The sequence below is a fragment of the Ostrea edulis genome, chromosome 8, assembly GCF_947568905.1.
Source record: "Ostrea edulis chromosome 8, xbOstEdul1.1, whole genome shotgun sequence".
Classification (NCBI taxonomy): Eukaryota; Metazoa; Mollusca; class Bivalvia; order Ostreida; family Ostreidae; genus Ostrea; species Ostrea edulis.
In genome coordinates, this window is record NC_079171.1 from 21,703,012 (window position 1) to 21,730,488 (window position 27,477).

The following is a 27,477-nucleotide window of genomic DNA, read 5'->3' on the forward strand; positions in this document are numbered from 1 at the left end:
GACTATATGATGATTTAATGGACTTTTTTTTTAAATAAGAGAGTACAGAAAATATACGAATACACAGTACTGTGGATGCGCGGATTCAGAAGGGGAACCGGAAGTCTGCACCCACCCCCACCCGAGATATTTGATAAAACACATTTTTGGGACAATTTTTAGATTTAAATCTTGCACGCCTTTCCTGGACAAAACTGCCAAAAGTTAAAAAAATCTAGTTCCGCGCATACAGCCAGCACTATTCACACACAAAAATTCATAACAAAGTTCATATAAATACAAAAATATAACTTCTACAATATAATAAAAGTATTTCTTAAGAATCAAATTAAACAAATATGAAAATGATGATGTAATAAAAAGAAATTAAAAAACCCTTAGGTCACATGCATTGATCGTGATGCAAATACACCACCACCACCACCATGCACCATTGTCAACTTATCTTGTCATGGAGGGGGGCGTAAACAAAGTTAAATAAACATGAAAAAAGAATATCTACGTATCGAATTTTGAAAATAAAGTTCTATAACATTTTCCCCAAAATATTCCGATCCATATCTGTATACAATTATTGGAACCCCCAGTTCATGGTTGGAACCCCACAGGCCATGGTTGGAAAAAACTTGAATCTCCTCTATATGTAGAATTGTACAAGGTAAAAAACATTCATTTTCCCTCCGATATTTTTCTAAGAAAAACTGAACCCCAGAGCTTGTTAATTTGTGACCCCAGGAGACATTCATACGGTTTAAAAAAATAATCTAATAAATCGATGCACAAAAGATCTATCTAATCTATGGATTTGCATGGAATCTGAATTTATCAAATACATGTACTGTAAATGTACATATGATCTATCAAATATATAGTTGTACATATGATATATCAAATATATAGTTGTACATAGGATCTATCAAATATATAGTTGTACATAGGATCTATCAAATATATAGTTGTACATAGGATCTATCAAATATATAGTTGTACATGGGATCTCTCAAATATATACCTATACATATATATGTATATGGGATCTGTCAAATATATGTATATTGGGATCTACCAAATATATAGATTTACATTTAATCTGAATCTATCAAATACATAGATGTACATGTGATCTATCAAATACATAGATGTTCATGTGATATATCAAATACATAGATGTACATGTGATCTATCAAATACATAGATGTACATGGGATCTATCAAATATTTAGATGTACATGGGATCTATCAAATATTTAGATGTACATGGGATCTATCAAATATTTAGATGTACATGGGATCTATCAAATATTTAGATGTACATGGGATCTATCAAATATTTAGATGTATATGGGATCTATCAAATATTTAGATGTATATGGGATCTATCAAATATTTAGATGTACATGGGATCTATCAAATATTTAGATGTACATGGGATCTATCAAATATTTAGATGTACATGGGATCTATCAAATATTTAGATGTATATGGGATCTATCAAATATTTAGATGTACATGGGATCTATCAAATATTTAGATGTACATGGGATCTATCAAATATTTAGATGTATATGGGATCTATCAAATATTTAGATGTACATGGGATCTATCAAAAATAAATACAGATGTGCATTGGATCTTTCAAAACTATAGAACCTGTCTTATCTATAGAACCTGTCTTATCTATAGATGAGCATCGGATCTGCATGGTTCTTGAGAAGGATATCTAAGATTTTCATCTGTTTTCACTTTCCTCCGGTCGACGAGAGGGGGCATAACCCTTCGTTTGAAAAAAAACCAAACAAACACACTTACATCCCCTTTTCGTTAGGGTAAACGGGATCTTCGGACAGACCTCAAACATATCGATCAGAAAACCCCAAAGGAACTTTCAGTGCAGGTGAGCTAAAGATCAATCTGGTTTTAACCAGATTGGCTAAAGATAGGAATATAGGAGCATACGCGACGTTTCACAATCATGTATTATTTTTGGTGATCTTTCACGTACTGCATTGTATCTTGTTTCTACCAAAAAGATATTGGGATATATTACCATGACTGTTTTAGAGTTAGCATATTTTGATAGTTCCTGGTTGTTGCTAGTAAGAATGTATAGTCAGGTTGTAAATGGACATTGTAGCAAAGAAGGAAAGTAAAATCTTTGGAACAATCGGGTATCGAACCCGGAACCCTCGCATTATTAGTTAGGTGACCTAACCATTGATCTACCCGGGCCAATATACAAAGTGTGGTAATATTACTATAATACAAAATTTCAACATATTTCAGAAATCCATACAAGAACTTTCCATATCGAGGTGATGAAGAATTAATTTCAGACAAAATGTTAGAAATGTCGCATATGTCCTTAGAATACATGTAAAACCAAAAGTGAATATAAACAAATACAGGTAGATGAATAAATATAAATATGGACGCATTTTAAAAAAGATAAATACAAGTAGATAAATAAATAAATCTAGGAATAAATAGTATATCGATTAATTATATCAATCAATGCGTACAAAGTGTTGAAGTTGAATACATCTTTAGAGTAGACATCGTCAGAATGTTGTGCACTATACATATATGGTCGCACCTGTTGTATGTACTATCGCTTGATTACACTAACATACAATGTCGCGTAATTTACACACTGGTGTTGGCGTATAGGGTCTCCTCTGTTGGCGGAACTTCTACTCGTCCCGGCGAGTTCTCATAAATGGCATCCGAGCACGCCGAGAAGAAGCTTGCGGCGACTTTGCAACAAAACTGGTACTCACTCTGAAAAAAAAAAATCAAGATATAAACGGCGTTCATTGTTGCTTTTAGTAGAATGCTTCAATAAAAATAACTGCATTTTATTTTTAAAGAAGTTGATGGAGTTGAAACATTTCCTGAAGTCTCTGCACTAACTTTAGATTTCAAAATATACTACCATTAGTCTTTAGAAGTTTATGATTCATGCATCGATAAAGTAGTTGACGTTTTTAAAAGTAGGTGGATGGAATGCACATGATGGGGATCATTCTGTAGTTGACATTTTTAAAAGTATATTTCGAGTGGATGGAATGCTTAACATTCTGCAAGTGCGTATTACTGGGCATTCTAGTATACAAAATATTACAAAAAATGTGAAGGAAAATCTGTGTAGATACCACCGATACAGGAGCGGATCTAAAGGGGGATACGAGAATTGCAACGCTCGTTTCACTCGGCTGAACATTTGTTACGAAAATGCTCATTTCATGTTTTTTGGTTTATCGTCAACAGTGGATAGACGCGTTTTGTACGAAAAAGGTGCAAAGTTGGGTTGTACCCCACCCCCCGAAAATTATCTGAATCCGCTCCTGGCCTTATTTGTTTATTTTCAAAAAAAGAAAACAGAAAAGAGGAAGTTTAGAAATATATCAATTCTCTTAGATACAAGAATGCTATACCAAGCTGGATATCATTTCCGGTCTACGTATCTGCAGCTGTCGGACGACGGTAAACATGTCCACCTCGTCATCCAGTTGTAGCTGTTGTACGGCGTTATAAACAGCGCAGAACATCCCACATCCGGTCGCCCCGTCTCTACAATATTTTCTTACTTAGTAATGAAATAAGAATTTCAAAGAAAAGACTACGTATTTTCCAGTAAATATCAAAACTCCGTATTCTTGTGATGTTTTTAGGGAGTCCTGTTTTGATGATAAGACTAAATCACTGATATAAATCTACCTTGACAACACTGTGATTTTTGTTTCTTTGTCCTTGAGAACTTCCATCACTTCGTTGATCAATTCCACACACGCATTCGTTTCCGCCGGAAGTTGATTTTTTATCTTCCAGTTCAGAATTTCAAATACGCTGACATCATGCCAATTAGAAGCCTATATAAAGACGGAAATCGTGATATTTCAGATATAGAATATATTTAATTATGCATGTAGGAGGTTTTAATGTTATGCAAGATTCCAACGAATGACTTATCCATATGAATGAAAAATTCTCGAAAGGGACGTTAAACACTACACAATCAACCTAGTACTTAGGTACCTGTCTTACATTTCTTTAATAGGCAGAGCCCTTAGCACTAGTGAAAACGGATATTCATTTACTATCATACAAGCTTCTATCAAACATAGCGATCGTTTTGATCGATTACTATGTATATATTTATTACTTGATTTTCTTTAACGTAGTTCCACCCACATATGATGTCATAAGATTTCACAACGTTTATGACTTAATAAGATTTATGCATGACAGGAATATAAATTTTGTTAGAGTCTTTTCCAATAGTTATTGTGAAACATCTTTTTAACCATAAAATATTACTAAAATGTCTTTAAGTTACATTGTATATATGAATAATCAATTGTATGTTTCAAAATATTGAATCAAAGGGCAACTCTGTTTTCATTGAATTATTTATCAAGTCCATCATGAGGTAGATTTCCTTTATTTTTCACAAACAATTTGTATATTTTCTAACAATAAAATATGTTCAAACCAATAAGCAAAGCATGGTCTCGGGTTCAAGTTCAAATTCCAGAGTGCATGTATGCGTGACATTGTGTTGACATTAGCTACTGACAAACAAGTTGATAATACAGGGGTTTCAACATCCTCGATTGAAGTCAGCGTTTCGCAAATTCTATGGTCGTTATAACGAGTTCGTCAATACAACCTCTCATTGGGTCAAATGCTGTCTGACGTGTTTCATACCGATTGTCAAGCCGTTCTTGGCACACTGATTTTGACTGTGGATAACTCCCTTTATTTGATCAGGATATGAGGCTCACGGCGGGTGTGATCGGTCGACAGGGGATGCTTACTCCTCCTAGGTACCTGATCCCACCTCTGGTGTGTCCAGGGGCCCGTGTTTGCCCAACTATTTATTTTGTATTGCTTATAGGAGTTATAAGATTGATCACTGGTCCGTTATCTTCACCTTTCATTAGACATGTACAAATCTTAACCAACCTGTACATTGTTTAAGTCCATTCAACTGTACATGCGCACCAACTATGAATGGGTACCAGTGCCGACACTTATGACTATCACCCGTATGTAGTTAGCACTAGCTACTGAAAAACCAGGCACGCGCACTACGATTGTATCTATATTGTAATATTTACTGAATCAGAGACAGTCTCACATGTCTGAATATGCTGAATCGGGATATGTCTGCTGCTTTTCATGTGGTGTAACGATGCTATTTTTTTTTTTAGCGATTTCCTTAGTGCTGCAGCTTTGCGATCTTTTTAAGCCATGGTTAACGATAGAATCTATTTATTGGTTGAATATGGTCATTTATCAATGACGAATGTAAAAGTTGAAACTTAATTTCAACACCCAGCTATAATGGGGAGATCGCCGAGTATCGAATATCTCAGACATACATCTTTATCTTTTCTAAATTACTGATATACAGAAGAATCTAATGAATATAGTATTTTAGAACGTACCTTGTCATGCTTCATTTTCACGGAAGTCATTCGGACATTTTCCGATATTTTCCGACTTTTGCCCAGAATCGTCTTATAAGGAGAAATGACATTTCTCTCCGCTGACGTTTTAAACCACTCTGCAGACTTTTAAAAAAATAATTTAAAATTAATATTCTAAAAGTTTGTTTCGACATGATGATTGATCAGTTATTAAGGACGTCAATAATTCGTATTCAAATATACCTTGAGAGCATTCGACTATTCTCTAAACGAAACAAAGCCTGCTTTACCTTTAATATGCAGTTACTCCCTACATACCAGTAATCTGTTAATATTTTGAATTCATGACTTCAACAAACATATTCCTGTTTGCATGGTATTATTTTCGATGTACAAAACCAAAACCAATGTCAGTTTGTAGAAGTGCCGATTCCACGAAATATTTATGTTTTTTATTTTAGAAATCCGTAATGGGTTCCGTTAAAACAACTTGGACAGATTAAGTAATATTTCAAGTGAACTGTTTTAGATAGATTAAACATGCCGATTACTTCCTGTAGAGGGACATAGTTAACACCCAAATATTACATGTGACGGGGGTTTTCCTGCTACATCATTATATGTACATGTATTGTCGCTTGGACAAGGATTGACAAAGCGCATGACATTTTGTATCACGTAGAAATTGCCTGATAATCTCACACTACTGGACGGGATATGTGCTGAGAGTTTCATTCTTTGCTGACATTTGCTGATAATCAGCAATCATCAGAGCATATCACCTCCAACAGCACGATAATAGTAATCATCATAGGATTAAACATTCTTTTTGAAGAATTTATCGATGTGTAAACTCTGAACATTTTACCCACAAACTGAATAAAAGTGCAAAGCACTTTTATGTTAATTTTGTGAGTAAAATTTCCAGATTTTACACATTGATAAATTATTTAGTTTACTCAGTCATGAAAACAATTGACGGATCAGACACTGACTTAAAAGAGAGGTAACTCTATCATACTCCAAATCAAATTCACCAGAGTTATCTCTCTTTTCAATTGGTTTACGTATATCAAATATTTCTATACAAAATTAACATTCAAAAGTCACCTCAAAAATGAATATTCGAATATTCGTTAACATCCGTAATAATTATAGTTAAAAGGTTAAGATTCTTTTATAAGTGGATTATGATTTCTTGTAAAAAGCAAAACAAAAACACTCTTACTGAAGCGATGTCTGAAAGCTGATTGAAGGAAATCAGTACGCTGGAATCGTGATCAATGAGCATGCGCACTAGATCGATTGCGGCTCCCTCCACAGGATACTGCGCAGCAATCAGGCCGTCCCTCAGTGTGTATGTCTGCATAAAAATAAAAACGTTAAAAAAAGCCACGTGAAAAGTTTTTTCTTCTTCTAGAAATCTTGATTTTACATCAAATTCCATTCATTATTATGTAAATTCCCTTGACATTTTGTTTACACCTACCGAAATGGACACGGCATTGTAGTAATTACCTCTCCCGCCGACATAAGAGGTCAACACAGTTCTTGCCTTGTCCGCTGTATAAAAGTTGTAAAGCATTAATTAGAATATTAAGACCAATACATATATACAGTGTAATGCGAAATACATTGCTTTGTAATGAGACTGATATGCCGTATATACTCGCCTATAGGTCGGTTCGCCTATAAGTCGGTTGTATATTTTGTAGCCTATTTTGGAGGGATTTACCATTGACACGTTTATAAGTCGGTATAACTTTTCTCAAGAATCGGTTGACAATTAGATAGATATATGTACACACCCTCAACGATACAATTTGTAAATTGCAAAGCTTTAGTCCTCTCAAATATTTACAATATAGCGCATTTTAGAAGAAAGGGAGCAGAACAGCAGGTTTTCTGAGATGATTGAAAGTGATCATGCGTGTCCACCATACCAATCTTCAATCACAAACAATACCCATGCAAAGGACCATGGCTCTATGGAAGAGGGTCATCTTTTGTAAAGAGAAGCCACCAGAAGCAGCAGCCGAAGCATTAGATGTTTACCCGGAAGAACAGTCTTTGTCATGTTGAGATGGATGTGTTGCTTTGCTTCCTTTGTATCCTCCACACTCAATGTCGGTCTTATGGACACCAGTTCCTTCACAATGGAAGTACAGAAAAGCTTTAGCAAGTTAATCATTCTACCTTCGTCCATTTATGAAATTGATCATCTTTGATACTGTTCAGGTGTTTTGGCTTCGATACGCACATTGATAAAATTCACTTGATAGTTTCGTATTTCAATATAGATACGGTTACTCACTGATACTATTTACTTGATAGTTTCGTATTTTAGTCAATATTTATGTCATGTTTATGATATCCAACAAATTAATTTCATAAATCGAGATTGACTGACTGTAAATTATAAGCGGTTGTTGACTTTTTGGGAACACTGTTTACGGGATTGAATACAGAGAATATAGAAAACCTTACGTCACTTAAGTTGTACCTGTATTGTAAGTATGATAATTACAGACTGAGGAAATCAAGAATCAAACAACTGCGCTCAAGAGAATCACCAATAGTCTGTAAATTTAATCCTTATCCGCTTGACGTAATGGTTTATAGATATAGCAAGCTGTCTACTGGGTGAGTATTACTGACGAAGTTGACGTCATATGTATGTTAAAATGAAAGAGAAAGTTACATTGAAGAGATTCTATTGATTATGATTATTTGCTTTATCGATGATAATTATCTGGAATTTCGAGAAACCACAAAAATATGCATTCACCTACATGTACGAATGATACATGTACCATTACAACATGAGTAAAAGTAGCATAAAACAAAAACAAAATATATAATATTCTACTCACATTATATTCTTTCTTGAAATAGGAAGCATTGACAGCTTGATTTGACATCAACTGTGACGTCACTTCCTGTATGAATTGTTCCTTTTTCAACAACCTCCCATTGAATTGAAAAATCTCGTTCAAGGCGTTGTACAAGAAGATGTACTGACCCTATGTCGAAAGAGAGTTAAACATGAGATGAAGGTACTGTTTCAATTAATAGATGAATGCAGAGGTACATGCATGTGCTGAATTAAATGCATACAAGGGGGCATCTGTTCTAAGTATAGATATAACGGGGTATATATATTAATTAAAAATATGTTGCGGATGACTCCGTTTGCCTGATCACGATATAAGTTTACGGCGGGTGTGACCGGTCGACAGGGGATGCTTACTCATCCTAGGCACCTGATCACACTTCTGGTATATCCAGTGGTCCGTGTTTGTCCTACTATCTATTTTGTATTGCTTATAGGAGTTATGAGATTGATCACTGTTCGTTATCTTCGCCTTTCATGAATACCGAAAGTATAATAGTATGCTACATTAAATAAATACCGGGGGTATATAATCTATTAAAATATTATATACCTGGAATATACTCTACTAAAACCCCGTTCACATGCGCTGATCTACTTACGGGGTGCAAAGTTTGCATATATGCAAAAATTGTACCCGTGTGTAAAAGTATATTTGCTAAGCGTTCACATGGTACTTAACAAATTAGGGTCAAATGGCAATGATTCTCGAAGTTAGATGAAGATAGGGAATTATTTTCGATTGAGGAGGAGGAGTTTTCCCTTACTGTGTAGGTTTCGGTGACAAATTGTATTGATCAAGATATGTCTACGACACCCTATGCAATATAATGTTTGCAGAAATACGGTTTATTTTATGAGAAAAGCAATATCATATTCGGTGATACTGAGTTTGCTCCTCTTCGGAGCCGATCCCTCGTGATCCACAGTGACGACTCCTCGAGTGTGACGTTGTATACGGTGTGTGCGTTTAGATGACGAAAAATACTCTAGGAATAAATATACACATATGCAAAAGTAAATTTGCATCTGGTCTGAGTAGGTGCAGATTTACACCAGGGTGTATATTTGCACATATGTATATTTACTTTTGCATTTATGCAATTGTATTCACATGCTCAAATTTACACCCGGGTGCAGATTTTGCATATATGCAGAACTTGCATCCCGTGAGTAAATCAGGGCATGTGAACGGGGCTTTTAAATGTACATAATATATGTATGCCCGGGGAATATACTCTACTAAATATATGTATACCGGGGTAACATACTGCACTAAATATATGTATACCGGGGGAACATACTGCACTAAATATATGTATACCGGGGAAATATACTCTACTAAATATATGTATACCGGGGAAATATACTCTACTAAATATATGTATACCGGGGGAATACACTCTACTAAATATATGTATACCGGGGAAATATACTCTACTAAATATATGTATACCGGTGGAATACACTCTACTAAATATATGTACACCTGGGATTTATGCATATATATGTACTTTATCAAACTATATGCATATCGGGTTTATTAAAAAAATATTGAATGTTGAAAAAGATAAATGTGACAAGGACAATGAAGAGAACAATCATGAAGGAGGGAAAAGCTGTAAAACTGCTAATGTGGTTGTTTCATGTATGTGTAAAACGTACCAAAACAATATAGGAAGTATTTCCAAGGTAACATCTGTTTCAATTTAAGGTGCATCGAACGTTTGAAATTGTTCAAACGATCTCTCACGGAAACGAAATTTAACAGATCAGGAGAGAACTAATTGCAAGGGGTGGTTTTGATGAGTATACGCACCACATTCTGTATCATGTTCATTCTGTCTTCTCTCATGATGTTGACATAGCGCACCACGTCAATCAACCCGTCCTTCTGACCCTGCTTATACAAGGCATCTAGCGCGATGAAGGTTCCAGTCCTCCCGATACCGGCGCTACAATGAGATGTGACGAATATTCACAGCTAGTGCTATAACGAGATGTGACTAGTAAATTCACAACTAGTGCTATAACGAGATGTGATGAGTGAATTCACAGCTAGTGCTATAACGAGATGTGACGAATATTCACAGAAATAGATTAATTTGCGCACTGGTCAGGTTGACCTGTAATTACTAATTATGAAAAACAAGCACATGGTGTTACATCTATACTTTGTTTTCTTTAAGTCAACAACTTTATGCGCCGTGCTGTATTTCCAGTGGATCCCAATTCAAGGCATAATGCACACGTGGTACATTTTCATGTAATTATTCTCCACTTCCATAGTCGGACCTTATGGCTAACGGTTACTATATCAGAATCCTTAGGTGGCATGCGTGTAACTATTTTCAATACAATAGAACGAAACTCCAAAGTTGGTAAATAGTCAGATATTTGCATATTATGGGTTTTATGTATTATTTGTCGAATTCAATTTATAGAAATCTGTAAAAGATTGTGAGCGTTGAAAGATATTTTCATACCAAGCCGCGACAGACCTAAGTCGTGAAAACAGGTTGTGACAGTTCTATCACCAAACACTCGGCATCAGATGTGAATGTCACGGGTCCTCGGAGATGACCTTAAAAACGGATGCCCCGTGTCACAGTAGGTGTGTCACGCTAAAGAACCCCCACTACTCAATGGCGGTAAGCGCCAAGAAAAGGCCTAAATTTGAAGCCCTTCACCGGTCTTAATTGGTGACGTCTCCATATGAGTGAAAAAATCTCAAGAGGGGCGTTAAGCAAGATACAATCAATCGATCAAAGGCTTTCCCTACATATTTCAATTCTGGAATGGAATTCCTCTTGTGACGTCACTCAGTCCCTATCGACCATGGCTAAGACAAATAAGAATATATACTGCATACAGACTTTTGCATAATGCATGTACTTTGACAAATGTACTTTTGTGTTCATCGAAAGTAATATTTGAGAAAGATGCTCATTTAATATTTCTTTACAAAACCTTAAACCTCTACTATGACCCCACCATGACTCAAAGTCAAGATATGAATATACTTGAATCTACACTACATGGGACACCTGCGTATTAACTTCACAAGTTGTACCGTTGTGCTTCTCACGAATAACATTTAACATTTTACGCATTTCTATATAACACCATGAATTCTAGTTTGACCCCACCCTGGAAAATCATCGTGTACCGATTTAAAGTATCTGTACTTGTGGTTGTAGAGACGATGTTCAAAGATTGTCCCTTATGCTATCTATCTATCTAGCTATTTATTTATCTATTTCTTTATATATCTATCTATCTATCTATCTATCTCCCCTTTACCAAACAATCTTTGAAACAGAACCAGTTCTTCCCGAGATATGTGAAAAGTACACAACAGTAAAACTTCCGTCTGAAAATCGTTCGTAAACTTTAGATGGAATGAGCTTAACAGAATGCTAATCATCGAATACATAAATCGTGTTTCTATTTAGATAATATTATTGAAATAGCGTATTTTCACATACCTGCAGTGTACAACCAGAAGACTTTCGGGATACATCTGCTTTAACTGCTTGACGTGACGATAAAACACGAGGAGCTCTACTGGTGAAGGAGTTCCATGATCAGGCCATGCTGTGTAGTGCATGTGATTCAAGGTCCTAACAACGTTTGTCTATGGTGATAGATACATGTACACAGTTATATTGCTAGAAAACAGATTGATTCATTGTCCTCGGACCGTTTTTGTTGGTGGTGATAGAGATATATCGTCGACTGACCAGTTTCGGTGACCTTAGTGATAAACCGTGATTTTCTCATTAATCACTTAAATTAGATAAATAAACAATTCACCTACCTTTAAAGTAATTACATTTCTTTACTTTCATTCGAAAATTCCAACTCCATTGGTACGTTAATTGAATATATTTTCGTAACAAAAAACATGTCACTTTGTGGTCCTAAAACGGTGACTTCACCTATTTCGGTGACCATTGTTAATATAGTTTTTCCAAAAGTCTATAACTGTTAAAACGTATATATACAGGAGAAATGTGCAACTAAACGTCAATGAATGAAATAACATAGTGTAGAACTCTAGACTTTTGGTATACCTTATATCAATTTGAAAGTTTGCTTGAAAAAGTAATAAGTAAATGGATTTATTTTTGGGGTGCTCGTGTTGATTTTTTGCATACTCTCCTTCTAGTAGTTCATTTTCGGAAAACAATTGAAGGCGTATTCTATACATGTTTGTAAACATTCCGGCGAAATTGATGACGCAATCTACACCCGGAAACGACAACGCGCACACGTAAACAAAATGTCACCGATTCTGATCAGTCACCGAAATAGGGCAGTCGACGATACATGTATACAGTTGTAATATAAGAAAACAACTTGGCGCAAGCATCATGTTTACAATATCAGTATCACCTCTGTGTTGATGTCACCCTGTATATAATAAGTTATATGTTTACAATGTCAGTATGTCAGCCTGTATATAATAAGTTTTATGTTTACAATATCAGTCTCACCTCTATGTGGGTGATGTTGATGTCACGCCGGATGTAGTTCGCTGAGGCCCTCTGAGATATGACCCGTAGACGGAATGATCCCGATGTCATCTCACCGTGTTCAGGCCAGTATTGGTGACATTTAATCTGTTTCAAAGAATACGTCAGTCATGATTGTACATAACTCACTACCCTCTCGGGTTTGCAAATAGAATATGCTTCATCTGGATAAACAACACTGAATAGGACGTTTTTGATGAGTGTTTTAAGGAAACAATGTCCATTTTTCATGTAAAGCACATTCGTTTATTGTGTACCTTTGATCCTTCCGTCAAATTCGTCACCATGACTAGAACCCGGATGTTCTCTTGCCAGATCATAGCCCAGAAATCTTGTACCGTATTCTTCGTTGGACCTACGGTAGTCAAAGTATTTTCATTAACAGAACAGAAGACAATTTCACGTGTATCCACCTGTTTGTGAATCATTCAGTAATTAAACACCATTTGTTTGTGAAATAGTAATGCCCCCATGTGGCAGTAAAGTAATCATGGTACCCCAGGAGAGTTCGTGTCACAAGAAATACAAATAGTATAGATGAAACACCTATCACTAACCATTCAAACGTTATGGCCAAGGTTAAAGTTTTTCAAAAGTAGGTCAGACTCTGAGGTCAAGATCATTTATAAGGTCCACAATGTTGATCTTGAGAGCAAGATCTTGTCAAAAGGGTAAGCCTTGTGAATCATGAAAGCCATGTCGCTAGACAGACATTCACTGTTATGGACTAGGTTAAAGAATTTCAAATGTAGGTCAAACTCTAAGGATATGAGGTAAAACATTTTGCTACCTAACGAAAGGTCTTGTTAATAGGACTGATTGACTGAATATTGTTTAACATCCCTCTCGAGATTATTTCACTCATATGGAGACGTCACCACTGCCGATGAAGGACTGCAACATTTAGACCTATGTTCGGCGCTTATGGCCATTGGACAGAGATGGATCTTTATCGTGCACCGGTTTTTGCTGCCTCATCCGAAGGACCGCCCCATTTAGTCGCCTTTTACGACAAGCAAGGGGATACTGAGGACCTATTCTAACCCAGATCTCCACGGGACTTGTTAACAGGAAGACACATGTGAAATATGAAAGTTATATGACTAACCATTTGATAGTTATGGCCAAGGTTAAAAGTTTTTTCAAAGTAGATTAAACTCCAAGTTGAAGGTCACGAGTTTAAAATTCTGGCACGAAAGGAAAAGTCATGTTACAAGAAATACACATGTAATTATGAAAACACCATCACTATCCAATTAAAGTTTATGACCAAGGTTAAGGTTTTTGCGGACAAACAAACTAACAGGCAAACAGACAGACGGACAGACCAAAAACTGTGTTCCCGGATCTCCGATTACAAGGGCATATGTATGACGTCGGAGTTTCTATATGAGGTTTCCAGATTTAAGACAAAATATTTACCTTGGGTAGCGATGTATTCTCTTTGTCCTTTCGTGTCCTACAGAATATTGAACGCAGGAAAAAATGAGTACTGTGTTTTCATTATTGCTCGTTCATTTTGTATTTCTGACTGAACACAAAACCAAACCTTCCTCGGAATACAATGCTTGCTTACAAAACAACCGAACACGGTGTAAACTGTACATTTTGTTAAATTCACGAAAGAACTACGCACGATAACTCTGGATTCCCGCCTACATTTTCAACTCGTATATCTTTTTTTAAAAACTTTGCAATTTTGCTCATGGGATTTTTTTTAATGCAAAGTGGAAATCATTAGTAATTGATTATTACCTTTAATTCCAGTGTTGATTAACTGATTGCTCTTAATTACACCTCCTATTGATTAAGGGGTAGAAAAATCTGTTCCTTGAAATTAGGGTTTAAAACATCATATATTTTGAAATGCTTATTGATAAAAATAACCATTTGATTTGTCAAATTAATTTAAATTTATAAGTAAAATAATGGTTAATCTTCATTTTTCATAGGTTGACCTAATTTGTCATCGATCAAAGAGTGAAGATGTTTGTTGTGTTTTTGGTCTGTAAACATGTGTTCTCCTCATGAAGCAACAACATTTTTGGTATAAATGATAAATGACAATGTATAATACCTGTTAAAAGGAATTTGTGATTCACTGGGGGAAAAGATGTTTCAAAAATATTTCCCGTTCTCCATTGAATTCTATAGTGAAACACATGATTATATAGAGTTACCTCTCGTTGTTTTGTCAAACAGGTCACCTTTTTTTATGAAAATTCATATAAATATCTTTATTGGCATTAAATAAAATCATTTGAAAATGATAACTTTAAATAAAATGGCAAGAAGGTAGGCGGCGAAACAGTACTAGCTATCGTTCACCGTTCTTTAATATCAGTGAAACAGTACTAGCTATCGTTCGCAGTTCTTTAATATCAGCGAAACAGTACTAGCTATCGTTCGCAGTTCTTTAATATCAGTGTACAAAACACTCATGGAAATACCCTAGTCTACTTTCATGATAATTATGATTTTCAATGTCCGTGGTTTTGCAAACAAATGTCATTTGATTTGTGCTTCAATCTGGACAAGTGCATCGTTTATCACATGAATTTGCGCTCTTGATCCATCACGAAAACGAAAATTAAATAAATAAGCGGACCATATGTCTGAAGTGGTGTTGTACGATCTTAAGGGTCTTCGCTCGACTCAACGGTTGCACCGTAAAACATATGAATGAAGATTGTACAATACAAAAAAAAAATATAGATTTCGGCACAAGTATATTTGGACACATACTGAAATATCGGTAAAGAAACCCTCCCATCATCGACAGAATAGGCATGCTTTAAAATGCATTACATGCATGTTCATATATACATGCAAATACCTTTATGTAATTTCCATTTATGTAGTCATTTTCGGGAGAAATAGTCAAAACAACACGAGAATGGTCATCTACAATTAAAATACGACACTTCATCAACATACACTAAACTACAATTAAAAACTTAATTAGTTTGTCTAAATAAAGCTAAATATTGGTGCGTCTAAATAAAGCTATACTACAATTAAAAATATTAATTAGTACGTCTAAAAAAAGCTAAACTACAATACAAATAACATTCCGTCTACATAAAGTTAAACTATTAAAATTAAAAATACATATGTAATACACTACGTACATATAAACCCATCTACGTGCTAGACTTACAGGAGATGGATGGAAATCTTACTGACAATATGAAGTTTACGATAAATATGTTTAAGGTACATGATAAAAAAATAAGATATGAGAATCACTTGTGCGCATTATCACATTTAATGATCGTAAATGAAAAACAAAAGTTGAGCTGAAAATAATAAGGTTCTCTTGTATATAATAAGTTAGAGAGTTAAGGCACAAGGCACAAAATACGCAATTCATCCAAACGTTAACATTACAATACATACACGCCTTTGAATTATCACTTGAATTCTACGTACAAGGAAACGTTGTCTTGTATCGGTTTTTCGGCATGTTCTGCGCCATCTTGGCAACGTCGCACGGAGTATGGCTTTGTTCACCGTATGGAATTCCCTGCGAAGAAAGGAATGTGATATATATATATAATCCAAAGAGAAAGAGTTGATATCACACAGTCAACTACGGAAGCCGATACGTGCCAGGGTATGGAATTAATATTTATTTAACTGGCGGCCGCCACTTACTTTATGTGGCGGCCGCCAGTCCGCCACTTATTAACTGGCAGCAGCCACTTATTATGTGGCGGCCGCCATGTAAATTAATTGGCGGCCGCCAGCTATTTTATCTGGCGGTCGCCTCTTAATTCATATATGGCGGCTGCCAATTGCAAAAACAATGTAATTCGTATCGCTGAATGATTATTTTGGAAAGATTTAGAATAGTACGCAAACACGCAGCATCGTTTTTCAAAGTGTATAGGGACAGTCGGAGGAGAAATTGTCTTCTACAATTGTTGACAAGCAAAAAAGGAACCTAGACTGTCTCTTTTGTCCAAACTTCGTACTCCTAAATTGGAGGGAGAGGGCTCTGTTCATACTTCAATTTATCAGTTCATTCATTACTACATTTTTACCATTCATTACTACCACCAAAAGAGTGGGGTGTGGGCCAATCCGTCAATTAATATTATTTCAAATGTGAAAATAATTATAGTTTGCATGTGAAAATAATAGAAATTGAACGTTGTCAAAAATGGAGGGTCAGCCCCGTGGTTCTACGTATTTAACAGTACAATCGAAAAACAATAATTTAATGCTCTTAATTGTATATATATCACATACATATTACTAAGCATTGGGAGGAATTGCACCCCTTTCATTTAGAGAGATAGAGAAAGAGAGAGGTATAGAATAACTGGTCACATCCATATAAATGATTTAATTTGAGTCTCGGCTGCCATATAAATTAAGTGGCGGCCGCCACATAAATTAACTGGCGGCCGCCAGATAATAAGTGTCGGCCGTCAAATAATAAGCGTCGGCCACAAGTTAAACTACGTGGTGGCCGCCACATAAATTAAGTGGCGGCCGCCAGATAAATTAAGTGGCGGCTGCCAGTTGAATAAATATTAATTCTCTACCCTGGCACCTATCGGCTTCCGTACAAAACGCTCAAATCATACGCGCTAGAAATTTGAGGCATTACCAGCAAGCCAAAGTAATATTTGCAGATTTTGGCTAAAGCAATTCTTCATAACTTAAAAATTATCGCTGAAATGTATATGTCCTTTTAATTTTTACAACACGTATGGGTTTTTTTTAAATATGGAAACAATTTTCAGTATATTACTGTAAGGTAGTCAATTAATTGCAGAGAAAATTACATGTGATTGACGTCCATAAACTTCACTCAAGCGTAGCTCTGTCGATTCTAACATTACGATTAAGAATCTAAAAGCATTTTTATTCTGTAGTTGAACAAAATACAAAAACATATTTTGGATTGATAAATACAAGTACGTCCCAACACTTTTATTCGTAAATACTGATACTTTGTAATGGAAAACATCACCAACATTGTGACGTCATAGTCTGTCCAAATCATGAATTTGTTGGGGCAAAGTAAATCTCTATTCCCGCTTCTTTTTTTCAACATTTGATCCACTTAATAAACTTCACAACCGGTAATGGTTGTAATCGCAAGTGGTTGTTTTACAAATATTCATCAATTTCAAAATGTACTAAAATTTGTTTACCTTGAATTCTTCATTAAATTTCTTATTTTCTTCCATAGACAGGCTCTTGATTACTTTCCCGAGATCAGCTATTTTCATGAGTGTTTTCCGCTGTACGGTTCCATTGGGTTCAGCATTCTTTTCGACATATCCGCTTCCCCCAGGTGTTGTGTCAGCTCTCCTCTCTGGTTTTTCTGCAATATCTATCTACATTTATCCTCAACTGATTGGCTAAAGCTTGATCACGTGCCATTAAAATTCATTGTATGCGTTATATACAAACCATATCGAATATTAAAAGATACAGAACTTCTAAAACAGATTTTCAAATCTATCATGGAAATTTAAATTCCACCGGTAGTAGTCCAATCTCAAATACATATTTCAACTGAATAATCCACACGTTCTAATTGACCTGGGATAAGAATGCATTCTTCTTTCTTAATCAGCTGGAAAGCATACTTTATTTTTACATATATTGCATTTAAGCACGATGTACTGTACTTTCGTTTCAAATATCATTAACTGTTTTTAATTATAAGTCGTAGAATGAGTAGTTTTGAACTGGTAGTTTTTATATAAAAGAACACATTCGAACTTCTTCCAGCTCTTTCTACTAACGCCAGTTCACACCACACGCCGTGACGCTAAGTAAACACCATTTCACACAACAAGCCGTTACACTACAACACGCCGTCGCAATCACATAGAACGAGATTAAGCAATGGCATTGCAGTGCAACGTTACACAAGGTGGATGTAGACGGAAATTAATCACTGCTCATGTCAATGAATGTCAATGTAGATTCTGGAAACGATATATCTGGGTGAATGTAATGATATGATTGACGTAATGCATTTTTATTTAAGATATACACTTTGAATTGTGGCAATATTTTCGAATTTCTATCCATGGTAGTTTCTAAAGTAAGTATAAGCAATATCGTTATAGAACAAAAATTTTAAATAAAATTTTGATCACCGAAAAGCTTATACTATGCTGATATGTTGCATGTAAATCTGGTTTAACAAATGTTGTGATTTATAGTTATCTGTCTAAAGTATTATTGATTTTTTGGTGTGTTGTTTAACGTCTCTGTTTTTGATGTCATTCGAAAGACCAGTAGTTTTCTCTTCTAATGGCGGAAGCTTGATCAATTACTACCTACATTAAACGTTAAAGGCTTGATGTGGAATCTGGATCGAGAATTGAATCCGAGCTGCCTGGTTGGGGAGCAGGCACCTTAACCACTATTTCAAGTGGAAGCAAGATATAACGGCCATAATTATAAGTATGATATATTGTTTCTAAATATATATATTCTTCGGAAATGTTACTCATTTATTTAACATTGAACAATATACGAAATACTAATTTCGGTAAATATGATTGATTGATTGAATCATCGAATCGCATTTACGTTAGTCAGTTTATTTTAAGAAGGAAGGTCCTTTATATACATGGAAGCTAAATTGTACAAACTGAAAAAATGTAAATTTATTTTTACAGTCAATCTGTCACATTGCAAACGGTGTAATAGGTAAACATTGTTGAAAAAGAGCATTGATTATCTAATACTTGGTCTAAAATAATGTGCTGACATTTAAATAAAGATAAGACAGGAGGTAGATAGAATAAAACGAAGGCGAATATAGGCATTAAGCAAATCCAATTACACTTAAAACGTGTGCATGTAGTCAAAGAAGACATTGCATTATACGGACACATTGTGTCGTTCAAGTTCTCTATTGCAACTTTTGATGCACAGTAATCAATTCCTGTGTGGCACTTCGCACTAAATGAAGAGACGTGTGCCGATAGCGCGTCGTGTGAAATAATGTTAACGTTACGGTGTGTTTTGGGAATCATGCTAACACAACGGAATAGTGTAAGCGCGACATTGTGTTGTGTCTTAATGTGATGGACTTTGTGTTATCGCTCTGTGTTGATAGCCCGTGCAACAGCATACAGTGTAACAGATCGGCGTTGGCGTATTGCTTATACTCCAGTTAGGGACACGGTGTGTTGCCAATACTCCAGTTAGGGACACGGTGTGTTGCCCATACTCCAGTTAGGGACACGGTGTGTTGTTCATACATGTTCTTCAGTTAGCAAGACGGTGTGTTGCTCAAACTGAAGCTAGTGGGACGGCGTGTTGCGTAAAATGGAAGTTTATGGGACGGTGTGATGTGAAGTTGCGCACATTAGCAACTGGTCCTATTTGGATATCACAGTCGTTCAATGCACACTTGTTTAATATCTAAACGTAACATGTTAGTAAATCCACTATTGTGTGATTTTGAAGGAAAAAAATGCATTTCGAAAAATGTCATTGGCAAAATTCCAGGATGGTAGTCAGGACATAGTACCTCGATACCTTTGACTTGGGATATAATTATTCCCGCAGTAAATCTAAACTGACCAATTATAGGGGTTGGTTGTTTCTGTTGATCAAATTGTTGTTAAATTTTAAACATCTTGTAGGTTTATATATTTCAATAGCCATGCCCCCCTTATAGTCCAAAATCATATAATACACATTATGCTTGAAATCAAACAGTCTGCTTGAAATCATTTTCACTTGAAATGGGCTGGTTAAAATAAGAATATAGAAACGATAAAGCAATGCAATATTACATTAAAAATGAAATAACTTTGCTAGACCTTTGGGGACAATTTTAATGGTGCTATTATCCGTTACGATGATCCAAAGGGGGCTGCATGATGTAAGTGGGTCATTTATGATGATCCGAAAGCGATTATTTTACCCAAAAGGGGCAACACAATGTCAATATTTAATCCATGAATTAAAAGATACAATTTGTTGAAGTTGATTAAGCCCCATTTACCATGGAAACGTGTTTTTAAAACGGATCCACAGCCAGAAGTTGTAAAAGGTCCTCTAAAGCAAGACCAATTACAAACATACCACAAAATGATCACGACTAAAGCCTATCATGCTAAGGACGACAAAAACTAATAAAATTGTATCAAAATACAAGCTAAAGTACCCTCTGCAGTCTCCGCTATTTCTATTTCAGTTGACTTTTTCTTCTGTGTTTTCCTGCAAATATTTTTAAAAAAAAACCAACATAGTATTTTGTTTGTGAACCAAAGAGATTTGAATAAAATACTTCACGAATTACAATGTAAGTGATCGTTTTGACAATAAAGGAAACACTAAAATTTTCAAGAGATACATCTTTTGGTTGGTTGCCATATGTGTTGCTAGGACAACTGTTAGAAGAGGGTATTTGGAAACAATTTAAAGATAAATAAAAATTATTCTACCTAGTGATGATAACTACAAGAAGAATGATTGCTATGACGAGAACTATGAGGCCCACTACACCTCCTGCTAATGCTACGCTCACTGCCGCTTGTTGTCCTGATTCTGAAACTGAATTGTAATGAAAATTGTATTATTTTACATTATTTCTACGAATTTTTATATATAATACACTCATGCACATGGATGATATTAACTAAAACCGTTTATGTTTATTTTGCAATTGTGAACGATAGTTACGTGTGTTAGATTGGTCCCCAGAGACGTTCGAGGGAAACACGTGTGTTGTGTGTCGAAACGCATGTCGTCTGCGTCAAGTTTTGTTCAGGATTTATATGTAACTTATTGATTGTATTATTGTTTATTACAATATATCAGTTTGAAACGTTACTAGGCATCCTCGTTGTACTTACACCTTCTGCAAGCAGAGTAAATTACCTTTACTGAAATCTAATAAAATTATGCCTCCTAATTAACGCAGTATTCTCAATACAAAGAATTCATTTTATATATCCTACTTTGTATAATAAAACGATTACCGTTATAGTATTAAAATATAATGAGTCATTTTGGATGTTATACTCCGATTATCATAATTTAAAAAAATATATGAAAAGACTCCTATCCCAATTTGTTGCCCTTAATCAGATTCTTAGAAATTCCTTTTAGCAAGTTGTATCATACAATACATATACTCATTTTCATTCATTTTCACATTCAAGTGTACGCAATGTGCAATTAAAAATAAATCACAGCAGAATACTCCCAAGATATATTACATAACCACCCAAACATAACATTGAAATGTTCAATAAGCAGTTACCAGATAAACCTCACTAGTTGTAACAAACCTATGCATATATTATATAAATCATTATAATTCATATCATATCAGATGTATTACACCTACGTTCAAGTTACAGTACACGCACTCAGGAAACTGCTCTCCTATCAGATATGCTGTAGATAATTAATGACATACCCGATACGTTACAGAATACACCTATGTATCCGGTCAGACAGTGGTCACATGATCCACTTGTTTTGTTGCAAATAGAGAAACAGCCTTCACTACATGTTGAGTTGCACAGAAATCCAAAAGTTCCGTTGTCACATTCTACCAACAAACATAATAGACATATCAATGATAATACCCTATTCGGTATAAACAAGATCCCCGTGGGCAATATCGCTCACATGAGTCACTTCAGCTGTTGTGATTTTTAAAAGATTTTTGAAAAAAAAAACTTTATTCCTATTAAAAATGTTTACCAACATATTGTGGCCCAAAGTAATCCCACAGTGTCACGACATAATGTAACCATGCAATCTGATTAAAACCAGATCCTGAGATCCGCTCACAATCGCTACACTAGGATCTGACGTAACCCCATAGGGGGTCATGTCCGCATGACCTTTCGCTTAGAATATTGATGAGAACTATCAGCCAGTCAGATTGCGCCATACAGACAATGATGGCTATTTAGGTGGTTCCTGGCAATTCGTAAACAAATTGCTGTAATCTCTCTCCCACGAAGTTTATTCCACACTGTAAATTTGTATATTCTCGCTTAACGAATTTTAAACTTTCGCAATAATGCTTAATCTATTCCGTTCATTCAAACAACAAAACGTACGATATGAAATATACCCAAATTAAATTAATTGTGAATTCAGATTTATGTATGAATAGGGGCGGGTACGAATTGAATAGTTTTCAAGATGGTTTACTTAAATAACGCGAGGAATATAACGCCAGTCGACGTAAACTGTACATTGTGACGTTGCATCTAGCTGCGATATGTTTTCTTTCAAACCAAACAATCGCAGCCATTTTCCTTGAATTGTGAACTCCATCGGGATTTTTAGCGTTTGAATGAAAGAAAACCCGCAGAGAATACAGACGTTGTTTAAATCGCATGTTTTGACAGGTGTGCAGTCGTCTGTCAAATGCGCAGCCATTTTTTTTTTATATCTCTAACGTAAATAATCACGCAAAGGTTCATGGGAGAAAAATTATCTTTGGTATAAATCGACAGGGTCAATTTGATTGGCTTAACGAAAGGTCATGCGGCCGTGACCCTATATGGGGCTACGTCAGATTCTATCTAGTATAGCGATCTAAGTGAGCGGATCTCAGGATCTTGTTTTAATCAGATTGTGTTACCATGGTACAAGGTCACAAGGTCAAAAATCATGATATGAAATGTAAAATCATACCATAGGTTTGTTGGTTGTATATCATGGTTTATTATATCTATCACATTTAAAAAATGAAAAATATTTTTGAAATGTGATATATATAAAATAGGTATAAATAAAATAGATCAAAATACGAAAACCAGTCCCTTTTAAACATTTATTCTGTTATGTATATTTACGTGGGACAAAACCCACATGAACTATATATTCCTGTGGGAATCTGCGCTAAGATAGGTTGTCAGTACCCCTTGCTTGTCGTAAGAGGCGACTACATGAGGGGGTCCAACGGATGAGATCGCAAAAATCGAGGCTCCGTGTCACAACAGGTGTACCACGATAAAGATCCTTCCCTGCTCAAAGGCCATAGGCGCCGAACATAGGACTAAATGCTGCCATTCATTGACAATGGTGACGTCATCTGCATAATACGCGTGGATTTGATAGGCATGAAGGATGTAAACTGCATATAACCCCCTTTTCTTTCTCTCTCTCTCTCTCTCTTGTACATTCTGACAATGAACAAGCCCTAATATTCACAATTCTGAAATTCACTATAGTCCTAATATTGTTTGCAACGAGTCAATAAAGACTTCGGCTATGTGTTGACTTTCAGAGACAGGTAAAGGATGGCTCATGGGATTAGGATGAGTACCCGGTAACGAATAAGCACACAAGACAAGAAAACGTTTTGTTTACATTGTCAACTAGAAAAATACATTGCCTTCAAATTGGGATAGGATAAAGTGTTTCATATATACCTTGATCACATTTCCAATCTGAAGTTTGCTTCCATCCTGGTTCACACTCTTGTGGAGGACAAGAACCGTTTACGTGATCACATGTAGCCATTCCTTTGCAATGTCCACAGGCATGACGACAGTTAAGGCCGTAGTATCCTTTCTGACAGGCTACAATAATGAGAGTTTTATGTCAGGTATTAATTTATCAATTATTCTTTGCCGGGGTGCCAACCTCTTATATTTTTAGACTAGCGTACGTTATGACACACGCACTGATTAGTAGAATGGAATCCTTCCGAAAGTAAACTGGGAAACTTTCTCACTTACCGGCGCAAACGTGATTCGAACCCGCGTCGACCACAGGTGAGAGGCCGTGTGATTTTTAGCGTGATGCTTTAACAACTCCGCCACGGAGTTGGTTGGTTTTACGTCCCTTTGAGAATTGTTAACTCATATTGAGACATCGACAGTTGTGTGTGAAGTACTACAAATGTGGTGTCAACGGCCGTAGCAGTGAGGGTTCTTTAACGTGTCAACACACGCCGCGAATCAGGATCTCCATTATAAGGTCATATTCGAAAGACCCATCATTTTGAATTCTAAATGCCGACCGTTTGACGAAGGAGGAAACACGATAAACATAGGTCTAAATTAGTGGTACTTCATCTACAGCTGATGACGTCTTAATATGAGTGATCAATTATCGACGGAACGTAAAACAAACAAACAATCACACATTTACCATATGAATTCACCAAAATTACCAAAGCTTTTGATGCAATCTGGATTTATGATACAGAGCAGTCAACGAACATACCGTATTTACTGCGACAAATAGATACACAGTGAAGATGTTCTTCTTAAGATAAGCAGGTTAATAATAGCTATTTGTTGGAGCATATATTATGAAAATATTCACCAACTTCTACATCTTCTTCCCGTGGAGATCTGTGTGGTAATGATTATAGGGATATTTTTTTATTACTTCCTAGATTTTCCTAATTTTACCCTTATAAGAAATGGGCTGCTAAACTGTTTCAAACAGTACGCATTTACCGATGCCAAATGTTTATGCATTTTCTCGATTTGGCAATAAATGTTAATAAAAAACTCTCTGATGCTGTACATTCCTATGTAAGCATCTTGATTAAATAATCTTGTGACTTTCGTTCACATATTTCACTCTGTTGATGTATATATAGTTTATGCTCTATTTTATGAGTATTATCTCCTCATTTTTAATACCCTTTTCTTCACTTAACTGCATCATGATCCATCGGCAAACACCCACATAATATTTTGAACTTAATGATACGTTTAATGCACCACTGCCTTCATTTCAGATTATTGTAAGACTCTAAATTAAAGTCCCTATAAGAATGGACGTTGATTATCTGGCTTATTGCATACACGTTCCTGTAATACAGCAACCTTGCCTTCACATCTTAAAAATCATACCTTGGTCACATTTCCGATCTGATGTCTGCTTCCATCCAGGTTTACACTCTCGTGACGGACAAGAACCATTTACGTGATCACATTTAGCCTTCCCTTTACAATGTCCACAGCCATGGGTACAGTTAGGGCCGTAGAATCCTTTCTCACAGGCTACAATAATGAAAGTTTTCACTGCATGAAAACTATGGTTTCAATGGTGCGGAAACTGTGCAGGGACTATGCGCAAACTTAAGAAAACAAATGGATTACGCAAGGTTTTCAGTTACTGAGCTGAATAAAACAATCGTTAAAATATATCATCAAATCATGGTCAAGTCATGGTTCATAGGGTCATGAAGAGTACCCGGCATGGGATCGGGACAGTAGAGAGAACAAGACATTTCTTTATTGTTTACATTGTCAACCAAATAACGGCATTTCCTTACACAATGTTCTTCATAATCATCCATTATGTTTTATCAATTTCACTTGATAAAAATGATAGAAAATAATACAAATGACTAAATACGAGACATATTTCAAGCTCTGTAAAATCCAGGAGCTTCCGGAGGCTTCACTCCAGGACCCCGACCACTGGACCCACTGGGGTATTAAGGGGGCCCCAGACCCCCAGACCCATATAAATTGTAGTGCTTAGGGCAGCAGCAGTGAGGAGGGTTCTTTAACGTGTCAACGCACGCCGCTAATCGGGATCTCCATTTGAAGGTCATATTCGAAAGACCCGTGATTTTCAATTCTAAATGCCGAACGTTTGACGAAGGAGCAAACATGCAACGAACAGGTCAAAATTTGTGATACTTCACCTACAGCTGATGGCGTCTCAATATGAGTGAAAAATTCTCGACGGAACGTAAAACACACAATCAAACATCTACCATATGATTTCACCAAAATTATGAAAAAAGTTCATGGAATTGGAATTTATGATACAGAGCGGTCAACGAATATAGCGTATTTACTGCGACAAATAGATACACAGCGAAGATGTTCTTCTTAAGATAAGCAGGTTAATAATAGCTATTTGTTGGAGCATATATTATGAAAATACTCACCAACTTCTACATCTTCTTCCCGTGGAGATCTGTGTGGTAATGATTATAGGGATATTTTTTATTACTTCCTAGATTTTCCTAATTTTACCCTTATAAGAAATGGGCTGCTAAACTGTTTCAAACAGTACGCATTTACCGATGCCAAATGTTTATGCATTTTCTCGATTTGGCAATAAATGTTAATAAAAAACTCTCTGATGCTGTACATTCCTATGTAAGCATCTTGATTAAATAATCTTGTGACTTTCGTTCACATATTTCACTCTGTTGATGTATATATAGTTTATGCTCTATTTTATGAGTATTATCTCCTCATTTTTAATACCCTTTTCTTCACTTAACTGCATCATGATCCATCGGCAAACACCCACATAATATTTTGAACTTAATGATACGTTTAATGCACCACTGCCTTCATTTCAGATTATTGTAAGACTCTAAATTAAAGTCCCTATAAGAATGGACGTTGATTATCTGGCTTATTGCATACACGTTCCTGTAATACAGCAACCTTGCCTTCACATCTTAAAAATCATACCTTGGTCACATTTCCGATCTGATGTCTGCTTCCATCCAGGTTTACACTCTCGTGACGGACAAGAACCATTTACGTGATCACATTTAGCCTTCCCTTTACAATGTCCACAGCCATGGGTACAGTTAGGGCCGTAGAATCCTTTCTCACAGGCTACAATAATGAAAGTTTTCACTGCATGAAAACTATGG

General features: G+C 35.8%; 1 protein-coding gene across 2 annotated transcripts; it reads right to left on the reverse strand.

Annotated features, from left to right (window-relative positions):
• LOC125661166 (receptor-type tyrosine-protein phosphatase epsilon-like) lies at window positions 1–27,431 on the reverse strand. 2 transcript variants are annotated; one of them, XM_056147166.1, is made up of 22 exons: window positions 27,290–27,431; window positions 25,700–25,849; window positions 24,260–24,409; window positions 22,282–22,416; window positions 21,302–21,410; window positions 21,022–21,074; window positions 18,032–18,204; window positions 16,296–16,389; window positions 15,700–15,767; window positions 14,286–14,322; window positions 13,121–13,218; window positions 12,825–12,950; window positions 11,814–11,962; window positions 10,145–10,280; window positions 8,306–8,455; window positions 7,488–7,581; window positions 6,922–6,995; window positions 6,661–6,795; window positions 5,451–5,576; window positions 3,718–3,869; window positions 3,435–3,570; window positions 1–2,778 (listed from the first exon to the last, which is right to left on the reverse strand). In XM_056147166.1, exons 3-22 carry the CDS (start codon window positions 24,348–24,350, stop codon window positions 2,644–2,646), a joined length of 2,271 nt encoding a protein of 756 aa, XP_056003141.1. In that variant the 5' UTR covers window positions 24,351–24,409; window positions 25,700–25,849; window positions 27,290–27,431; the 3' UTR covers window positions 1–2,643. The 2 variants fall into 2 exon arrangements, with proteins under 2 accessions (XP_056003141.1, XP_056003140.1); XM_056147165.1 differs by having other exon boundaries at window positions 18,032–18,213.
• Between the last annotated feature and the right edge of the window lie 46 nt (window positions 27,432–27,477).

Bases quoted from the DNA above. Each gene is read 5' to 3' on its own strand.
- LOC125661166 (XM_056147165.1), bottom strand. From the start codon at position 24,350: ATGGCTACATGTGATCACGTAAACGGTTCTTGTCCTCCACAAGAGTGT. The intron at 21,075-21,301 runs GTAGAATAATTT...AAATATTTGCAG, and splicing joins CTTGTAGTTATCATCACTAG to GAAAACACAGAAGAAAAAGT. The intron at 16,390-18,031 runs GTAAACAAATTT...CTTTCTTCGCAG, and splicing joins AATTTAATGAAGAATTCAAG to GGAATTCCATACGGTGAACA.